The following is a 16,224-nucleotide window of genomic DNA, read 5'->3' on the forward strand; positions in this document are numbered from 1 at the left end:
GCAACATGTAGTGGTCCATGCCTTTTGGATTAAGCATGTAATATTGTAAAACATCTTGGGCTGCCGTGTTCCATTGGCATAATCCCATTCCGATTTAGTGGGGCGACAGCATTTTTAATGGGTACCAAGCCTGCATGCAATTGTAGGCAAAGTTCCTCCAGTCTAAACCTATGAATCTGGTCTTGGAATATCACTGCTTCGGGATTGTGCTGTAAGTGTATCAGATCTTACTTGACACTTGTAGACCTAACCAGTACTTATACAGAAGCATATGTGGAAAAGGCATATATTATCTACTTGGATTGTTGTATTCTGCTAACTTGGTTTGATAGTAGTCATTACGTGTGCTATAATTCATACTTCAACTATTTGACTTTTGTTAATTATAGACAGTGAGTTTTATCATAATGTTCCCTGCCAGCATGTTTCAAACCAATTTCATTTTATACCGTGTTTCCCCGAAAATAAGACAGGGTCTTATATTAATTTTTGCACCAAAAGATGCATTAGGGCTTTGGGGGGGGGGGGGGTTAGGGCTTATTTTAGGGGGAATACGGTACTGTCACAATTCATTAAGGCTGGCAGCCCCTTTGCTTCCCTGTCATGCGTGATGCAAGCTACCTCCTCATTGGCAGGGAGTACCCTGCTGGATCACACCATCCTGACCTGTAACTACCGGTAGGGCTTATTTTTGGAGTAGGGCCTATATTTTAAGCCTCCTCCAGAAATCATGAAAAGTCATGATAGGGCTTATTTTCAGGGTAAGTCTTATTTTCGGGGAAACACGGTAGTTTGCATTTGGCCTTGAAAATCAAATTCTTGGTGTTTGGAGGGTCGACAGGAACCGGGACAAAGAGAAAGGGGGAGATACCTTGCTTCAGCCCCAGTCACCCTATAGCAGTGGTGGCGAACCTATGGCACGGGTGCCAGAGGTGGCACTCAGAGCCCTCTCTGTGGGCATGCACAAACAGAGTTGCCCCCCCCCCCCCACACACATCTATGCTGGCTCCAAATACAAGGCCGCTGTCTTGACATTATTGAAGCATTAAACCTAATTTTGGGGAAGCAGTGTAGATAACCCTGTTAAGTGCTGTTAAACCCCACTGATTTTCATGTGAAGAACTAAAGTGCGATCCTTTACCTGAGAGTAAGCTTGGTTGCTGGCAATGGGGCCTGCTTCTGAGTAAACCCTCCTAGGGTCGTGATTCACCCGTTGGAAGAGTTGCACAGTTGCTTCAAAGCAAAGCCACCAACTACCACCAAGCTTACTCCCGAGTAACGCACACCTTGGAGCCAACTTTTTTTTCTAAACTAAAACCTCAATATTCAGGTTAAATTGCTGTGTTGGCACTTTGCGATAAATAAATGGGTTTCGGGTTGCAATTTGGGCACTCGGTCTCAAAAAGTTTCGCCATCACTGCCCTATAGATTCTCTTCTGTGCCCTGCTGCTAACTGTTGTGTCCTTGATGTTCCTGCAGAGAATCAGCACAGCGAGTGGAGACGGAAGGCACTACTGCTATCCTCACTTCACGTGTGCAGTGGATACAGAAAACATCCGAAGGGTTTTCAATGACTGTCGGGACATTATTCAACGGATGCACCTTCGCCAGTATGAGCTATTGTGATGGAGAGCACTTTTTCTCTTGGGTTTTTTTTTTTTTTTTTTGGACTCTACTCCTAATTAAAAGAAAAAAGAATACCCTTGCCCACGTAGGGTGGAAGAGAACTGTTGCAATCTCCCTCTGAATTGCATCCCTGAAACCTTTTCTCCTTACTGGACAAAATAGCAGCCCTTCTAAGCTTGCTTGTTTATGCCCCTTCGGAACAGTTCGAGACGACCCTCCCAGTGGCCCCGGGCCACACGGGGAGGGTTCCTCTAACACTATCATTAACAAATAAATTAAACAAATAAATAACGCCCTGGATGGAGGAGCATCTTGAAAGGATTTGGGGACTTAAGAGTAAATATTAAAAAGCGAAACAAAAAAAAAGAATACTGCAGGAGGAGGAACTCTGGGTAATTAGCACTGTTGTGGGCATAATCATATTATCCCATGATTTTCAACTTTTTCCATTCACTGCATCAGAAAAAAAAAGAAGGTGCCAAGTGTCAGACAAAGGACAAGTCGCTCATGCTCTGGTTTTCTGCCTCTGAATGTGACTTGTGAGCAGAAAATACTGACTATTCTACAGCAGAACCTTGACAGTGAAGAAGCCACTGTGAGCTGCCGAAAGGCGTGGCGCGTGGAAGGTCCTCAGATGGGACGTTGCGAAATGATCTGCGTTAATGGCCTGTGATCGCAGGAAGAGCTCAACCACACACACTGTTTTCAGTTTGTCCACTGATGATGCTGTCTGGTACAGAAAGCAAACCAACCTACAAATAACAAAAGAAGTCATTATCGGGACTCGGTCGTCCTCACGGTCACCCCCCGCGCCCCCCCTCCTTCTCTTCATTCCCCTCCTCCCAACCAACCCACCTCTTCCTTTCCCGATTTTTATTTTACTGCTGGATTATTATTCTTGTACAGACTGTAAAATGTATTATTTTGTACAACTTTATTGAGAAAAAAAAATAACTTGTAGAAGATCTTTGTGCCTTGATTATGGCTGTACCTGTGCAATGAGCTAAGATGTAAGTATGTTTGATTGCGCTGTACAGCTTTGTCAATCCCTATCAGCAGCATTCGCTCAAGGTAGGGAAAATTTATCTGTAGTTTAGGGGGAAATTTTTTTTGTTTTTTTTTTGTTTGTTTCATTTCTGATTTATAAAAGGAGGAGGAAAAAAATACTGTTTAGTTAAAAAAAAGTACAAATTGTGCAAAACTTAAACCACTTTAAAAAGTGAGGTCTACAACAAAGTGACCAGATGTTGCAGCATCATGCTTTTTAATTTTTAGCTTTAACTCATTTAAATCTCTATCCAAATGCAAAACATGGCTTGTTTCTACATAAACCAAATTTTGCTACAAATTATAAATGTTAGTCTTTGTCATTCATAGTTTTGTTTTGTTTTTTTGCAAAAAAAAGAGAAAAAGATACAGAACAAAAAAAAAGCAAACAAACACACAGGCGTTGTTGGCGCAGGCCTGCTAGCCGGATCTGTTTTGGGTCAGATACCTTCCCCACCCCACCCTCTGCTATTTCCACAGGGGCGTAAGACATCCACCCCCATAATGACAAAATGTGCATTGTCCCTGGATTTGGCCACTGAATTTCAGTTTCAAGTGACATTTTATTTCTCTTTTAATAAAGAGATACGTTAGACCTTTTTTTCCTTTTGTTTTATATTAACTATATAAGTAGCTTAAAAGTGAAGACGTGTGGATTTTTTTTTCTTAAACTTGAATAATTTATGCAAATTATATGCTTAGAACAACATGTGGTACAGTAAAAAAAGAGAAAAAACAGCAAAAATCACTGTAGCAATAAGAAAGCATGTAATTTACTAACTACTACACTGCTTTATATTTTATACTTAGGTGTTGTGTCTCTGTGAGCGTGTTACTTTTTCATGTGTTAAAAACCTACATGTACAAATTTGTACAGTCCTAAAATTACCGCTGTAATAACACATTTAGAACAGTGTTAGCCTATATTACTCTGGCCACCTCTTTGCTCCAACCCTGAAAAACAAAACAGAAAACAAAAATCTGGTTCTTAATACAGCAACACTTTTTACTTGCCTTTATGCCTTTTACACACACAAGGTTGTGCTGTTTTTGTTTTGTTTTTAAGTTTTACAGGAATTCAAATCAGCTTCTCTTAGGAAGAAGTCCTGTTTTCAAGACTGTGTTGCGGCCAAGAACTGTTGCTAGTGACTGAGGCCTTTTTTAGGCCAAACCGCTTATGCCATCAATAATGCTATCACCCCAAATGGGGCCACTCATTAGCCATTAAAAAGGGGAAGAAGGGGCTGATAATTTTGCAGTTAAGCCTCTAGTCAGAAAATTAATTTTCCCTTCTGCTTTCAAACATGTGCCAAAAAACAGAACTGGGTGGTGGCGCAGATATCTCTCTGTCTCTATCTTTCTCTCTCCCTGCCTGAACAGGAGCAATTGCGTAGCCTTTTGGAAACACAAAAATCTCAGCAGTGTCCTATGTTTGATAGCAGGGGGTCATCACATACAGTCGAGGCCTGGTTTCTGTTCATGTAGCGTCCAAGGTAAACGAAAGTCGAGGCATTTGAAATTTTAAAGACCAGCTCGCTGTCTCCCATGGCGGGTCTGTTGTAAGCCCCGACTGGGTGCATAGGTCCCTGCTGCTCTGCCTTAGGTTGCATCCTGTTCCTGCAGCTAAACTAATTCAGATTGCTAAAATTAATCCAGTTTAAGCTAAGTTTTAAGGACTTTTTAAAAGGGGCAGTGTTTGGAATTGGTGGTGAACCCTGACCCAGAGGTTTTTTTTGCCAATGTAAGACTTCAGCTAGTGCCTGTTATTGGAATTTCGGAAGGGAAAGGCCAGGCATACATATATACACACATGAATTCAGAAGAGGGTATAAAATGTGAGACTTTATTTTTTGTTGTTGTTGCAAAAGCCAAAATCATTAACTGTGTGTGCCAAATCTGGAAGAGGATGATGATGCAATAACCAAATTAAGAGTCATAAATCCAGTCTGTCTGCAAAGAATGTAATGTGCGATCTCAGAAAGAAAGAGTCACCTTCTATAACAAGGACACCTTTCTTTGGTGAAGAGAATAAGCAAGTGTATGTAACTAAAGCGAGTGTGTGTGGTTGTATGTTTGAAGTGTGGGTGTGTATACGCAACACACGTGCACCCAATTTTTTTCTTCAAAAAAAAATCCTATAAAGCTTTATACGAATGGAAATGTTTGAGATGCCTTTTTTCCCCACTTGGAAGGCCATACATTGAAACCAGTTTGGGTGCGCATGGATGGAGTGCTTGCGTGCGCATCTTGTCTCAGTACGTACTGCCTTTTTCAGTCTGTCTCTGGTCTGTGCAATTTGGTGTCATGGTAAATGCAAGTCTTGCTCTTAACAGTTTTCTCTTGCCGTTTTCTTTTGTTTTTACTTTTAATCTACCCACCCCTTTAAAAAAGTTCAATGCTTGCTATTTGATTCTGTGTTTTCTTCTGTTGCTAATTTCTTTGCCATAATTTCATAGTTGTTCAAACCATTCCACTCTAATGCTCATCTTTTCTTGGATCTTTATTTTTCTATTTATTTATTTAGTTGAACTTCCTGCTCAAATAATTGTCTGGATTGAGGATTCTGAACTTGCGACTGTCACCCGTTTTAGGAACTTTTCATATTAACAGCCAAGGATTCCTCACCCCCATTTTCTCAGTATTGAAAGTGCTGACGTGTACTGTACCCACAAATGTAAACAGTACGACTACTACCAATAAAACAAATTCAGTACTTTAGGGGGCATATTTGGATCATCACTATTGCGAAAGCTGTTTCACTATTATCCCTTTTAACACCAGTTTCAAAGTCTACACCCCCCCCCCCCCCCCCCGCTAAATGTTAACATATCTTGTTTGATTTTTTCCTTTAAAATGGTTTCCAAGAGGTTGGGGAGAGGTGGGTTTGAGAAGTTTTGCAACTGTGGGGTGTTGTTTTTTTAAGTCACTGATTGAAGATGTTTTTTCAAGCATAAGTCTTGGCATACAAGAAATAGACAGATCACAACATTGAGGACGCAATAAAGAACTGCAGAGATGTGGTTTTCAGAACCAGAAAAAGTAACATTTTAGGCCAGGTGTTGTTTAAATGAGCTTTAGGGCCAAACGTTATCCAGGAATAGATGGGGTTGTCTCACAAAAGGCCTTGTTACTCTTTGAACTGAAATGGTTTGCAAACTAAAAAGTTTGGGCCTAACTATTAATTCAAAGTTCAAGAGGAACAACCCAGTGAATGTGTTCTGGTGGGTTTTCTGGTCTGTGTGGCCATGGTCTGGTGAAATTGTTAAAATTAGGCCATGCACAAACTTTTCCATCAACTGGTTGTGGTGGGTTTTCCAGGCTGTGTGGCCGTGGTCTGGTGGATTTTGTTCCTGACGTTTTGCATCTGTGGCTGGCATCTTCAGAGGAGTATCACAGAGGGAAGTCTGTTACACATTTCTCTTTGTGATATACCTCTGAAGATGCCAGCCACAGATGCAGGTGAAATGTCAGGAACAAGATCCAGCAGACCACGGCCACACAGCCCGGAAAACCCACCACAACCAGTTGAATCTGGCCATGAAGGCCTTCGACAATACAACCCAGTGCATGTTAGCTTTACCAGTATCTACAGGTAAGACTCCATTTCAGTGCATTTCTAAGCAGAGTTGGATCCTAAGTCCATTGACTTCAAGGGTGTAGCTTGGTTTACGGTTTATGGATACTGTTGCCAACCTCTGGGTGGGGACTGGAGCTCTCTCAGAATTACAGTAGATCTCCAGACAGCAGGAGCCAGTTCCTCTGGAGAAAATGACTGCTTTGGAGGGTGAACACTATGGCATTAAACCCTGCTGAGGTCCATCCATTTCCCAAACCCCACACTTCTTGGACTTCTCCCCTCAGATACCCAGGAATATCCCAAGTGGGAGACGACAACCGTAGTTTAGGTTTTCTGTTTTCGAGTGCAATTCTCTATAGAGTTACTCCAACCTAAGCCCCGGGGGGGTGGGGGGTGGAGTAACTGCAGAGGATTTTCAGGGCTGTTAACACTGGTTATAAGAACATAAGAACGAGCCTGCTGGATCAGACCAGAGTCCATCTAGTCCAGCACTCTGCTACTTGGCAGTGGCCCACCAGGTGCCTTTGGGAGTTCACGTGCAGGATGTGAAAGCAATGGGCTGCTGCTGCTGCTCCTGAGCACCTGGTCTGCTATAATACATGGTCCGGCGCTTCATAGATCTGGCAAATCATTAGGCCAGATTTATACATTTCCTCAGCATCATGGTAGCCCCTTCTGCATGGTCTGATGCCATACAAGAAATCCTTTATCACAGTTGTGTGATACACGCATGCCGCAGCCAGTCACTTGTTTTCATACGCTAGGAGAAAGCATCTTCCCTGCACCAAAGATCATGTATAAAACTAGCCACGTGTTGTGGGGACTGCCCCCACAGTCACACACACTATCCTATGCGACTCCTACTTTTGGGTTGTGTGTGTATAATGTGCCATCAAATTGCAGTCACTTACCCCTTAGGCCCGCAGTGGTGGCGAACCTTTGGCACTCCAGATGTTATGGACTACAATTCCCATCAGCCCCTGCCAGTATGGCCAATTGGCCATGCTGGCAGGGGCTGATGGGAATTGTAGTCCATAACATCTGGAGTGCCAAAGGTTCGCCACCACGGCCTTAGGGGGCTTTCAAGGCACGTGAGAAGCAGAAATAGTCTGTATATTTATTATTTTAAATAAAATGTGTTTAAAAACATTTATTTAAAATCTTCAGTCACCACCTTTCTTCCATGACAGAGCTTCGAATAGGAGCGTTTCTGCAAAACACGCATCAAAAGTGTTGAAAGACGACGACCACCAAAATTATTATTATTTTTAAAATGTATTTAAAACATTATAAAGATAACTTGGACTGAGGCATCAGAGAAATCAGTGTTCATCCCCCCCTTTTTTTTAAAAAAAAGCATATCCTTTTTATATAAAGATCATTTAAAATAAACTATCACCCAATTAATAAATTATTTGAATGATTGTCTTAAAATTATTTTGCAAAAAAATGCATTCAAATAACTTAAATGCATGCAATAATACCGTCGAGACAGCCGTCAGACAACTGATCAAATAAGAATGTCTTGCAGTGTGCCCCAAAGGTTTCAATAAAGTGAATCTCAAGCCATGAGATGGTTCCAGACGTTAGAGAGAATGCCCAATCAAGATTGGGGGGGGGGGGCAAAACTGCCTGGGAGCAGCACAGGGTCACCTCAGTGCATTTGCGCCCTCCCCCCCTGCTGGCATAAAGGGCCACCCACACCAGCAGAGAGAGCAGAAACGCCAGCATTCAGGTGCCACACAACTTTGCAGCGCAGAAGGGGGTAGCGCAGAGTGTTCTCAGAGGTGAGGCTAACTTTCGCTAGCTTTCACCTGGGCTTTCAAGCCAGGAGTGCCCCGGTACAGACTTCAGACTTAACACCATTCCACTCTATGGAGGGCTTTCCAAGTGGCTGGGTGTTGTCCTTTTTACTGCCTCCCTGCGCTGCCTGGAAGTCCTCTGGAGGCAGTGTGGCAGTGGTGCCGTCCCCAACCGCCGGAGACTTGTGGATTGGGCTGTTAAGATCACATTTGAACTGAAGGAACCCTTCAGGACAGGTTTTCCTTTTGACTTCAGAGACTAGCCGGGCTCATGTAGTCTAATGCCCAGTGTTCAAAGTTTGGGGATAAGCTGCTGCAGCCACATCCTGTCCCAAATGGTTCGGTGGTGCTTTGAAAAGTACCGTGGATAAGTGAAGCTTCAATAATTTGTTGTGTTTTCTTTGTCACCCCCATGCATGCATTAATTCATTTGATGGTTTGTCCGGGCGTTACCAACATAGGCGCAGGGTCGTTTGTCAGTCAATTGGAACTCAGTGCTCAACATACACTAATGGTGATCTCAAGGTTTGCCCTATGCCATTTAACGCAAGATCTCCAAGCATAAATGAGCCATTAATTCAATACGTACCATGTGGGTTAGGGTAACCCACACTGGAAACAAAAACATTATTTATAACGTTGGGCACATTCGTACTCCGATCTTTCTTCTGCAAAGTCACCCTTTGCGTATCTTGCACTGACACATCTGTGCAGTTCACGTGTGAAAGAACGGGAAACAGGTGGTGTGGTGGAAAGTGCCTTCAAGTCACGGATGACCCCATAGGGTTTTCAAGGCAAAAGACATTTGGAGATATTTTGCCACGGTGTGGGCTGAGGGAGTTCTGAGAGAACTGTGACTGGCTCAAGATCCCTCTGCAGTCTTCATGTGGAGGAGTGGGGAATTGAACCCGGCTCTCTAGGTTAAAGCCCACTGCTTTTAACCGCTACACTGCACTGGCTCCAGTGTGTGATTGTCATCTACCAAACACACAAGACATCCATGGACAGGAATCAACTTCAGGTGGATCGACAACAACACAATTGACTACACCCACCTTGGTTTGAGGAATTAGTATTTTAGCACTTTTACTTTATTGAGTGAATACTCGACGTAATCAGGTATATATAGCTGGAATTTTGTAGTCACTAATCTGCTAAGACACATGCATTCTACTTGATGGGAATAACGTTACTGTTAGGCGATGTAAGAGAAAAACTTCATGGCACATCATTTGGAGGGTAATGCTGCAAATGAGAAACTAACCACTGGATGTCTAGGCTGCAGCCCTAAAAGGATTATAGGTGTATATTTAGTATTGCACTATGTAAGTGTGCTTGCTAGAAAATATATCCTACTGGACCTTTGCAGCATAGAACTTCAAGCCAAGAAGAAAGGATGTAGACATGTGTATCCTTATTATGTCTTGCTTTGACTCCTAAGTGCAAATATTTCTACCAATAATAATGGCATAATGCCACATTTCAGGGCCATGTTGGTGTATGTAGCAAACCTTGGCCTTAAACTAATAAACAGAGAATGTACACGCAGTGAAACTCCTCGCCGAGGTGACTGTGTTGTTCCATCTGCAGACAAAGAATTATGTGTATGAAAATATTATTTATTTAATTTTGTTTCTTGCCCTCCCTGGCCAAAACTGGGCTCAGGGCAGCTAAAGCACATGTCCAAAACCATCATAATACAGCACTAATAAATTAGCAATTAAAGCATTCCCAGTAATATCAACAATGGTGATTTAAAGCATCTTACACGCATCACATTCTCAAACTCTCACCCTAACCAAGTAGGTCTGAACATGTGGAGACATTTAAGGGCCACTGCCTTCTTAGAGTCACTCAGGTTTTGTATCGGACGTGAAAACAAAAACATTAATCATGTCCCGATGTTAAGTACATACCTTAATGTACAAACTGGGTTATAGATATTTTTAATTTAAAAAATTCTACTCTACCTTCCCTACATTTTCAAGGTGGCCAGCAGCTAAAATCAATAAGAATAATATATCAAATCAATAATATAATTTACAACTATGAATATTCCAATAACATGAAAGAACAAACTGGATTAGTTTTAACTATATGTTAAATACCTGACTAAAAGACATGTATCGTTTCCTAAAAAGTCTGCCTAGTTTTGGGCACCAAACATTTTACTGCATAGAGACCACCACGAGGAAGTTCCTACAAAATTTTCTTCTAGCTAAATTAACAGAATTTTCTCTCTTTTTGGTTAGTATAAGCATATATGGGGTTACAATAAAGATATACATCGATGTCTATCCAAGTCTTTGTCAAAACCATTATTTTGCATATTGTTGAACATGGCGCTTTGATACAAGAGTGTGTATAGTTCAATGTATTTTTACTTTCAAATGCGGGGGGGGGGGGACGACAGAGCTAGGTAGGCACTAGGACTCAGGCAGAGAATTCTACAACAAAGAAAGTCCAGCATGTTAAGTTCTGTGGCAGAGGAATATACATCCCTACTAACATCTTTTTTTGAGACAGAGTATAGTGGTCAGTGCATGCTCAAACATGCCTTTGAATCGCTTGAAATGCGCAGATGTTCCTTGATGGGCAAGTCAATACAAAAAGTTCCCCAGAGGAAGTGTGTTCGGAAAAACCTCTGTGCTAATGGAATATCACCTCGGCTGCACGTTAAAGAGGCAAAATGGCTATTAATTTCCCAGCATTTTGCACAAGACAGCCTTGACTCAAATCCCTATTGACATTTCCACTTGGTTTTATTGCCCTTTGGATATCTAGTCCTTCTTGTGACTCATTCTAGTTGTTAATATTTCAACACAGTACATCTGTATGGTAGGCAAAGTTTTGGAGGTGGAGAGCCATGCCTCCCCAAGCCCTTGAAACCCCACAAGTTGGCCAATAATATAATATAGTTCTCTCCCCCCACACCACCTGCAGTCCCCGGTCTCGGAGAAATGAGGCCAGCCAACACAGGGCTGACCCCCTAACCCTAACACCAACGAGGTGGTGGACCAAAAGGTCATGATCTACAACCGTGGTGGCGAACCTTTGGCACTCCAGATGTTATGGACTACAATTCCCATCAGCCCCTGCCCAATTGGCCATGCTGGCAGGGGCTGATGGGAATTGTAGTCCATAACATCTGGAGTGCCAAAGGTTCGCCACCACTGATCTACAACATCGAACGCTGCGGTGAGGTCTAATAACACCAACAACGCTGAACCGCCTCTGTCCAAGTGAAGCTGGAGTTCGTCCACAACGGCGACCAACACCGTCTCAGTTCCATGGCCAGCGCAGAAGCCGGACTAGAAGGGATCCAATACGTTTGCATCATCCAGGAACTGCTGGAGCTGATCCGCCACTGCTCCCTCAATTACCTTACCCAGAAACGGGAGGTTCAAAACTGGGCGGTAATTAACCGGATCCCTAGGATCTAACGACGGTCTTTTCAGGAGCGGGTGGACCACTGCCTCTTTAAGCTGACCCGGGAGAACTCCTGCTCTTAATTAGAGCCCACTGCTCTTAATTGCTACCCCCTGCTGACTCTCAGTGGGTCAGTGGTTGGGAAGAGGGAACATGCAATAGCTTCTTTCTAGACTGATCAAAGAAAGTCCTTCCTTTCTCATGTTGGCTAAGAAGTTTGATGCAGGTTACATTTTGCTGTGCTTCGTCTTTAATGTTTTAATATTCAAGTGCCACTGGCAGAAGGAAGCCAGAAGTGCTTCAGTAAATAGATACGGATCAAACAAATTGCAGAGGCAAATACTAGAAGCTACACGGAGGGGAGGGGGGCATTTCACCACTTGCTTCCTCCGCTCCCTTGTTCATTCTGCAAGCAGGCTCAGATTGCCTGGCTTGTTCGGTACGACTATTTATTTGTTTGTTTAGAAGATTGTGTGCTGCTCCGTCAGAGGCCTGCTTGACGCAGCCATGATAAGGAGTTAGGTTTATGTTGTTGCAGGAAGGATAGAGTTCTCAAGGCCACTTTCTTGCATTTTTGGTCTATCTTGTTGCTCTGTCATGAGCATTATTGGTCTATTTTGTTTCTCTGTCATGAGCATCACTGTGTGAAATTGATAGACAAACAGATGGTACTCTTTAAACACCTATTAAATAACTTTGTTCTTTATGGGGTTGCCAGCCTCCAATCTGGATAGGACCAGTGTCATGCCCCCACAGAGGCTTGTGTTATTTTCCTATTAAGATTCAGTTTCCCCATAGTTAGTATGGCTTTAGTTCATTGTTAAGTCTTCCAAGGGAGGGTATTTTAGTTAGTCCCTGCCCCTTTAAGACATTTCCCAATATGCAGTTTCCTTTCCTTACCCAGTAATCTCCTGTTTTAGTTTAGTCAGTCAGTCTGAGTGAGGTGCTAAGGGTAGTTGGAGACTGGAATATTCGTGACATACATATCACTATATGGTGGTCCATAGAGCACAAGTTAAGGTTAACAGCTATCAGAATCAGACAAGGACTAAAAGATCTGAAAGGAAGCAAGACACAGTGGACTATCTTGAAAGCAGCCAAGAGAAGACACAGTCTGCAGCTTCAAACCTCCTCAAGACAAGCAAGTACTCTGATTAGATAGGCCCAAGGAGGAGTCAGGATTTTGTTTCTCTCCAGTAATAAACCTATTGTAAGAACTGTTGAACCTGGCTTGTGTCTCCGCCGCTCTCTCCTAGCCAAGTACAGGGCACGTCAAATAGATTCACTTGGGGGGCAGAGCAACCAGGATATCACTTATAATGACAACTGATCCTCAGACAACAGAGATTGGTTCCCCTGGAGAAAATGGTTGCTATGGAAGGTAGACTCTATGGCAATGGTTCTCAACCTGGGGGTCGGTACCCCTTTGGGGGTCGAACGACCCTTTCACAGGGGTCGCCTAAGACTCTCTGCATCAGGGCCTGGGGTTCTCCTGTAATAATGATATATTCTGTCTCAGAAAAAGATGTTAGCATGGTCAGTTGAGGTACAGCGATTGAGAAAATCGCTGAGCTGTTCCGCCGGGCTTGGGGGGGGGGCTGGCCACTGAATTACCGCCCCTTCTTGATGCCCTCTGTACCATCTGCTTCTTTGACAACTTGCCAGTCCCCTCCCAGGGTTAGGGCCAGACGCCATCCACTAAATTGTGGGTGGGTTGTATTGCTGCTACTGATTTGATTGGTTTTATGTATTTTAATGATATTCTTCGATGTTTTGTTTTTTGTTATTTTCTGATCTGTACACCGCTCTGAGCCCTTCGGGGGAGAGCGGTTTATTAAGTCGAATAAAAAACAAACAAACAAACAAATCTACATATATAAAAAGCTAACTGTGCGTTTGTTCCTCATGCCTTAAAGCGGAAATGGCTGGACGGATCGCCCCCAAATTTTCACTTGATGTCTCTTCCCATTGCGAGCAGGTTTTGTGTCCTTCACTGGGCTCGCCGGTCACACCGGTGTTCGGTAAAACACACATTTCCCCAAACCCCCAGCGGACCGATGAGGGACTGCCGAGCCAGGAGAGGGGGCGTGGCTTGCCCATGATTGGCGCGGCTTGTGCTTGGCGGCAGCACCGACTCTTGCAGCAGCAACACTAGCAGCAGCCATAGAGCGGCACACCTCTCTCCTTCGCATTCTCCATTGACAACAGTGGAGCCGGAGAGGAGCGACGGCTTTCCTTCAGGCCGGCAAGGCTGGAAGGATAGCTAGGGAAGGGAGTGGGAGGGGAGGGAATGGAGCCGAGCCAAGGCCCAGCGGAAGACACAGCCACAGTCAGCGCCCTCTCCCACCCTCTCTCGGCATGACACACGGTAAGCCACAGCGAAGCGTTGCCGGGTCCACTAGTAAATAAATAAAAGGTAGGTAGGTAGGTAGGTAGGTAGGTAGGTAGGTAGGTAGGTAGGTAGGTAGGTAGAATCATATGCTTCCACATTAGAATATAGTCCCGAATGAATATGAGAATCTTATGAGAATTATCATTCTTTTATTCGTGATGCCTGTGTCAAAACCATTATTTTGTGCACTATTTAACATGGTACTTGATCACTGTTAGGGCATGTATTTTCACATTCAAATAGATGGGGGGAGCAGAGCTAGGTAGGCATTGGACCCAGGTGGAGCATTCTACAGCAAAGAAGGTCTGCCATGTTGAGTTCTGTGGCAGAGGAAGACACAACAACCCTGCCAACATATTTTTCATCTTTGATATATTTTAGCATGCTTTCTTTTTGGGTTCCATCTCTCGAATATCAACTGAGCTCAGGAAAATACCTTTTTTTTTCTTGTATCAAATTTTAGATTGCTACCTGTAAGGTAATGTTTGTGAAGGCAATATTGTCCTGATGTTGCACACTCAAAGTAAGCTTGAGATGTCTGTTAAAAGCTTTTTTTAGTGCCTTCTGCTCCAATAAACACTGTTGTAAATCCTAACAATACATCTGAGATGCATAGTCGCTGAAACATGCAAGTGAGTTGCTTCTAGAATACAATAGAATAGAATAGAATAAAATAGAATAGAATCTTTATTGGCCAAGTGTGATTGGACACACAAGGAATTTGTCTCCGGTGCATATGCTCTCAGTGTACATAAAAGAAAATACATTTGTCAAGAATCATAAGGTACAGCACTTAATGATTGTCATATAGGTCTAGTAAGCAATCAGGAAACAATCAATAGTAATAAAAACATAAAATGTAAAATCATAAAATAAAATGAAATTCTAGTATCTGGGTGTAAATTTTCTCTGCAGTAATGAATGTGATAAACACCCTGAGCTTCTAAAATCCACAGCCGATTGTCTCCAGTCAAGTATCTATCCATTTATGAAGGCCACATGGGGGCAATCAGATTTTACACAGCAGGTTATAGATTTTGTAGGCAAAACTTCTACTCTTCTTCGGCAACCTAAACTGTTTAGTTTTGCTCGGGTGATTTGGTCTAGAAATCCTTTAAACCAACCCTTTAATCCAGGTTCTTGGCCTGCCAAAAAAAATACGCTATTGACCTTGAGCCGCAGATAAGTCTGATGGGGTTTTTTAAACATATTTTATGTTGTTGTTATCCTTGTGCATTTGTATTCATATCTCTCTCCCAGCAACCTTTGGTCTACAACGGTCAATAAAAGAATGCTGCTCCTTCTCAAATCCAGAAATGATTATGATTTACCAGGTGAATCCTAGCTTATGCTTACTTTTGTGGGGCTTTAATAGTTTACAATCCAATTTCAGAATTTCTAGCATTCCCAGGCCTCCAATAACATACAGCTATACAGCCTTATACTGTTTGCTGTAGCACAGTGCTGGCAAAATGACTATATCAGCCACAACTGGATTTTGCTGAGTGGATCAAGCTGATCTGGTTGCAAATGATTGCTAATGTGCAAGAACATGACCGTATGTAACAGTCTGCAGAAGCACAGCCATAATATGAACATTTACTTGTTTTATGGGTAACACGCTGTGAAATAAAGGTATTGCAACAAAGTGTGCCAAGGCACTCTGCCCATGTTCAGGAGGGTTTATACTGTTTGACCCTGAATCTATTGACTCAAATCAGGCTCTGCAACTTGAAAGTTCAAAAGCTTTTATGGGTAGACACATGGGTTAGAGGGGAGACGCTAGTTCTGCTGGGTCTGCAAACTGCGGCTCTCCAGATGTTCATGGACTACAAATCCCATCAGCCCCTGCCAGCATGGGGTGATTTGCCCAGTAAAGGGGCAAAATGTGCCAATGGAATATGTGATATACATACATGCATATGATGTCACATTACATGCATATGATGTCACATTAACAAGCAGGGAGGTAAAAACATCCAAAACAAGTAGACCTATTGTGGTACCTTGGCAATTACATGAACTTTTCAAACCTGTTAGTAACCAAAGAAAGGGAAAGCACATGTAAAGTGTCACAAAATGTGCCACAAATAACCACAGGACCTAAATTGCTAGGGTCATGGACAAAATATCCCAAAGCATGCCCCCAATACATTTCAATCCCACTGGATCTTCTTTAGGGGTCAATAAACAGCCAACACAACATGTTTCAATCCCACTGGATCTTCTTTAGTGGTTAATAAACAGCCAACACAAACATAGAACTAATATCCATACATACAATCTTATTTATAGCCCAGCATGTTAGATACAGGTCAATAATTTAATGGTGTTTCCATAAATATAAAGGA

At 42.8% G+C, this 16,224-nt stretch overlaps 1 protein-coding gene across 5 annotated transcripts in view; it reads left to right on the plus strand.

Annotated features, from left to right (window-relative positions):
• GNAS (GNAS complex locus) overlaps positions 1 to 5,391 on the plus strand; it is a 250,708-nt gene extending 245,317 nt beyond the window's left edge. For all 5 annotated transcript variants that reach the window (XM_048496273.1, XM_048496275.1, XM_048496276.1 and 2 more), the window contains one exon: positions 1,480 to 5,391. In XM_048496273.1, coding sequence (XP_048352230.1) covers positions 1,480 to 1,626 — 147 coding nt within the window. In that variant the 3' untranslated portion in view covers positions 1,627 to 5,391. The remainder of the gene's footprint in view (positions 1 to 1,479) is intronic.
• Positions 5,392 to 16,224: the final 10,833 nt, after the last annotated feature.

Source organism: Sphaerodactylus townsendi, linkage group LG05 (genome assembly GCF_021028975.2).
Source record: "Sphaerodactylus townsendi isolate TG3544 linkage group LG05, MPM_Stown_v2.3, whole genome shotgun sequence".
In the NCBI taxonomy this organism is placed as follows: domain Eukaryota; kingdom Metazoa; phylum Chordata; class Lepidosauria; order Squamata; family Sphaerodactylidae; genus Sphaerodactylus; species Sphaerodactylus townsendi.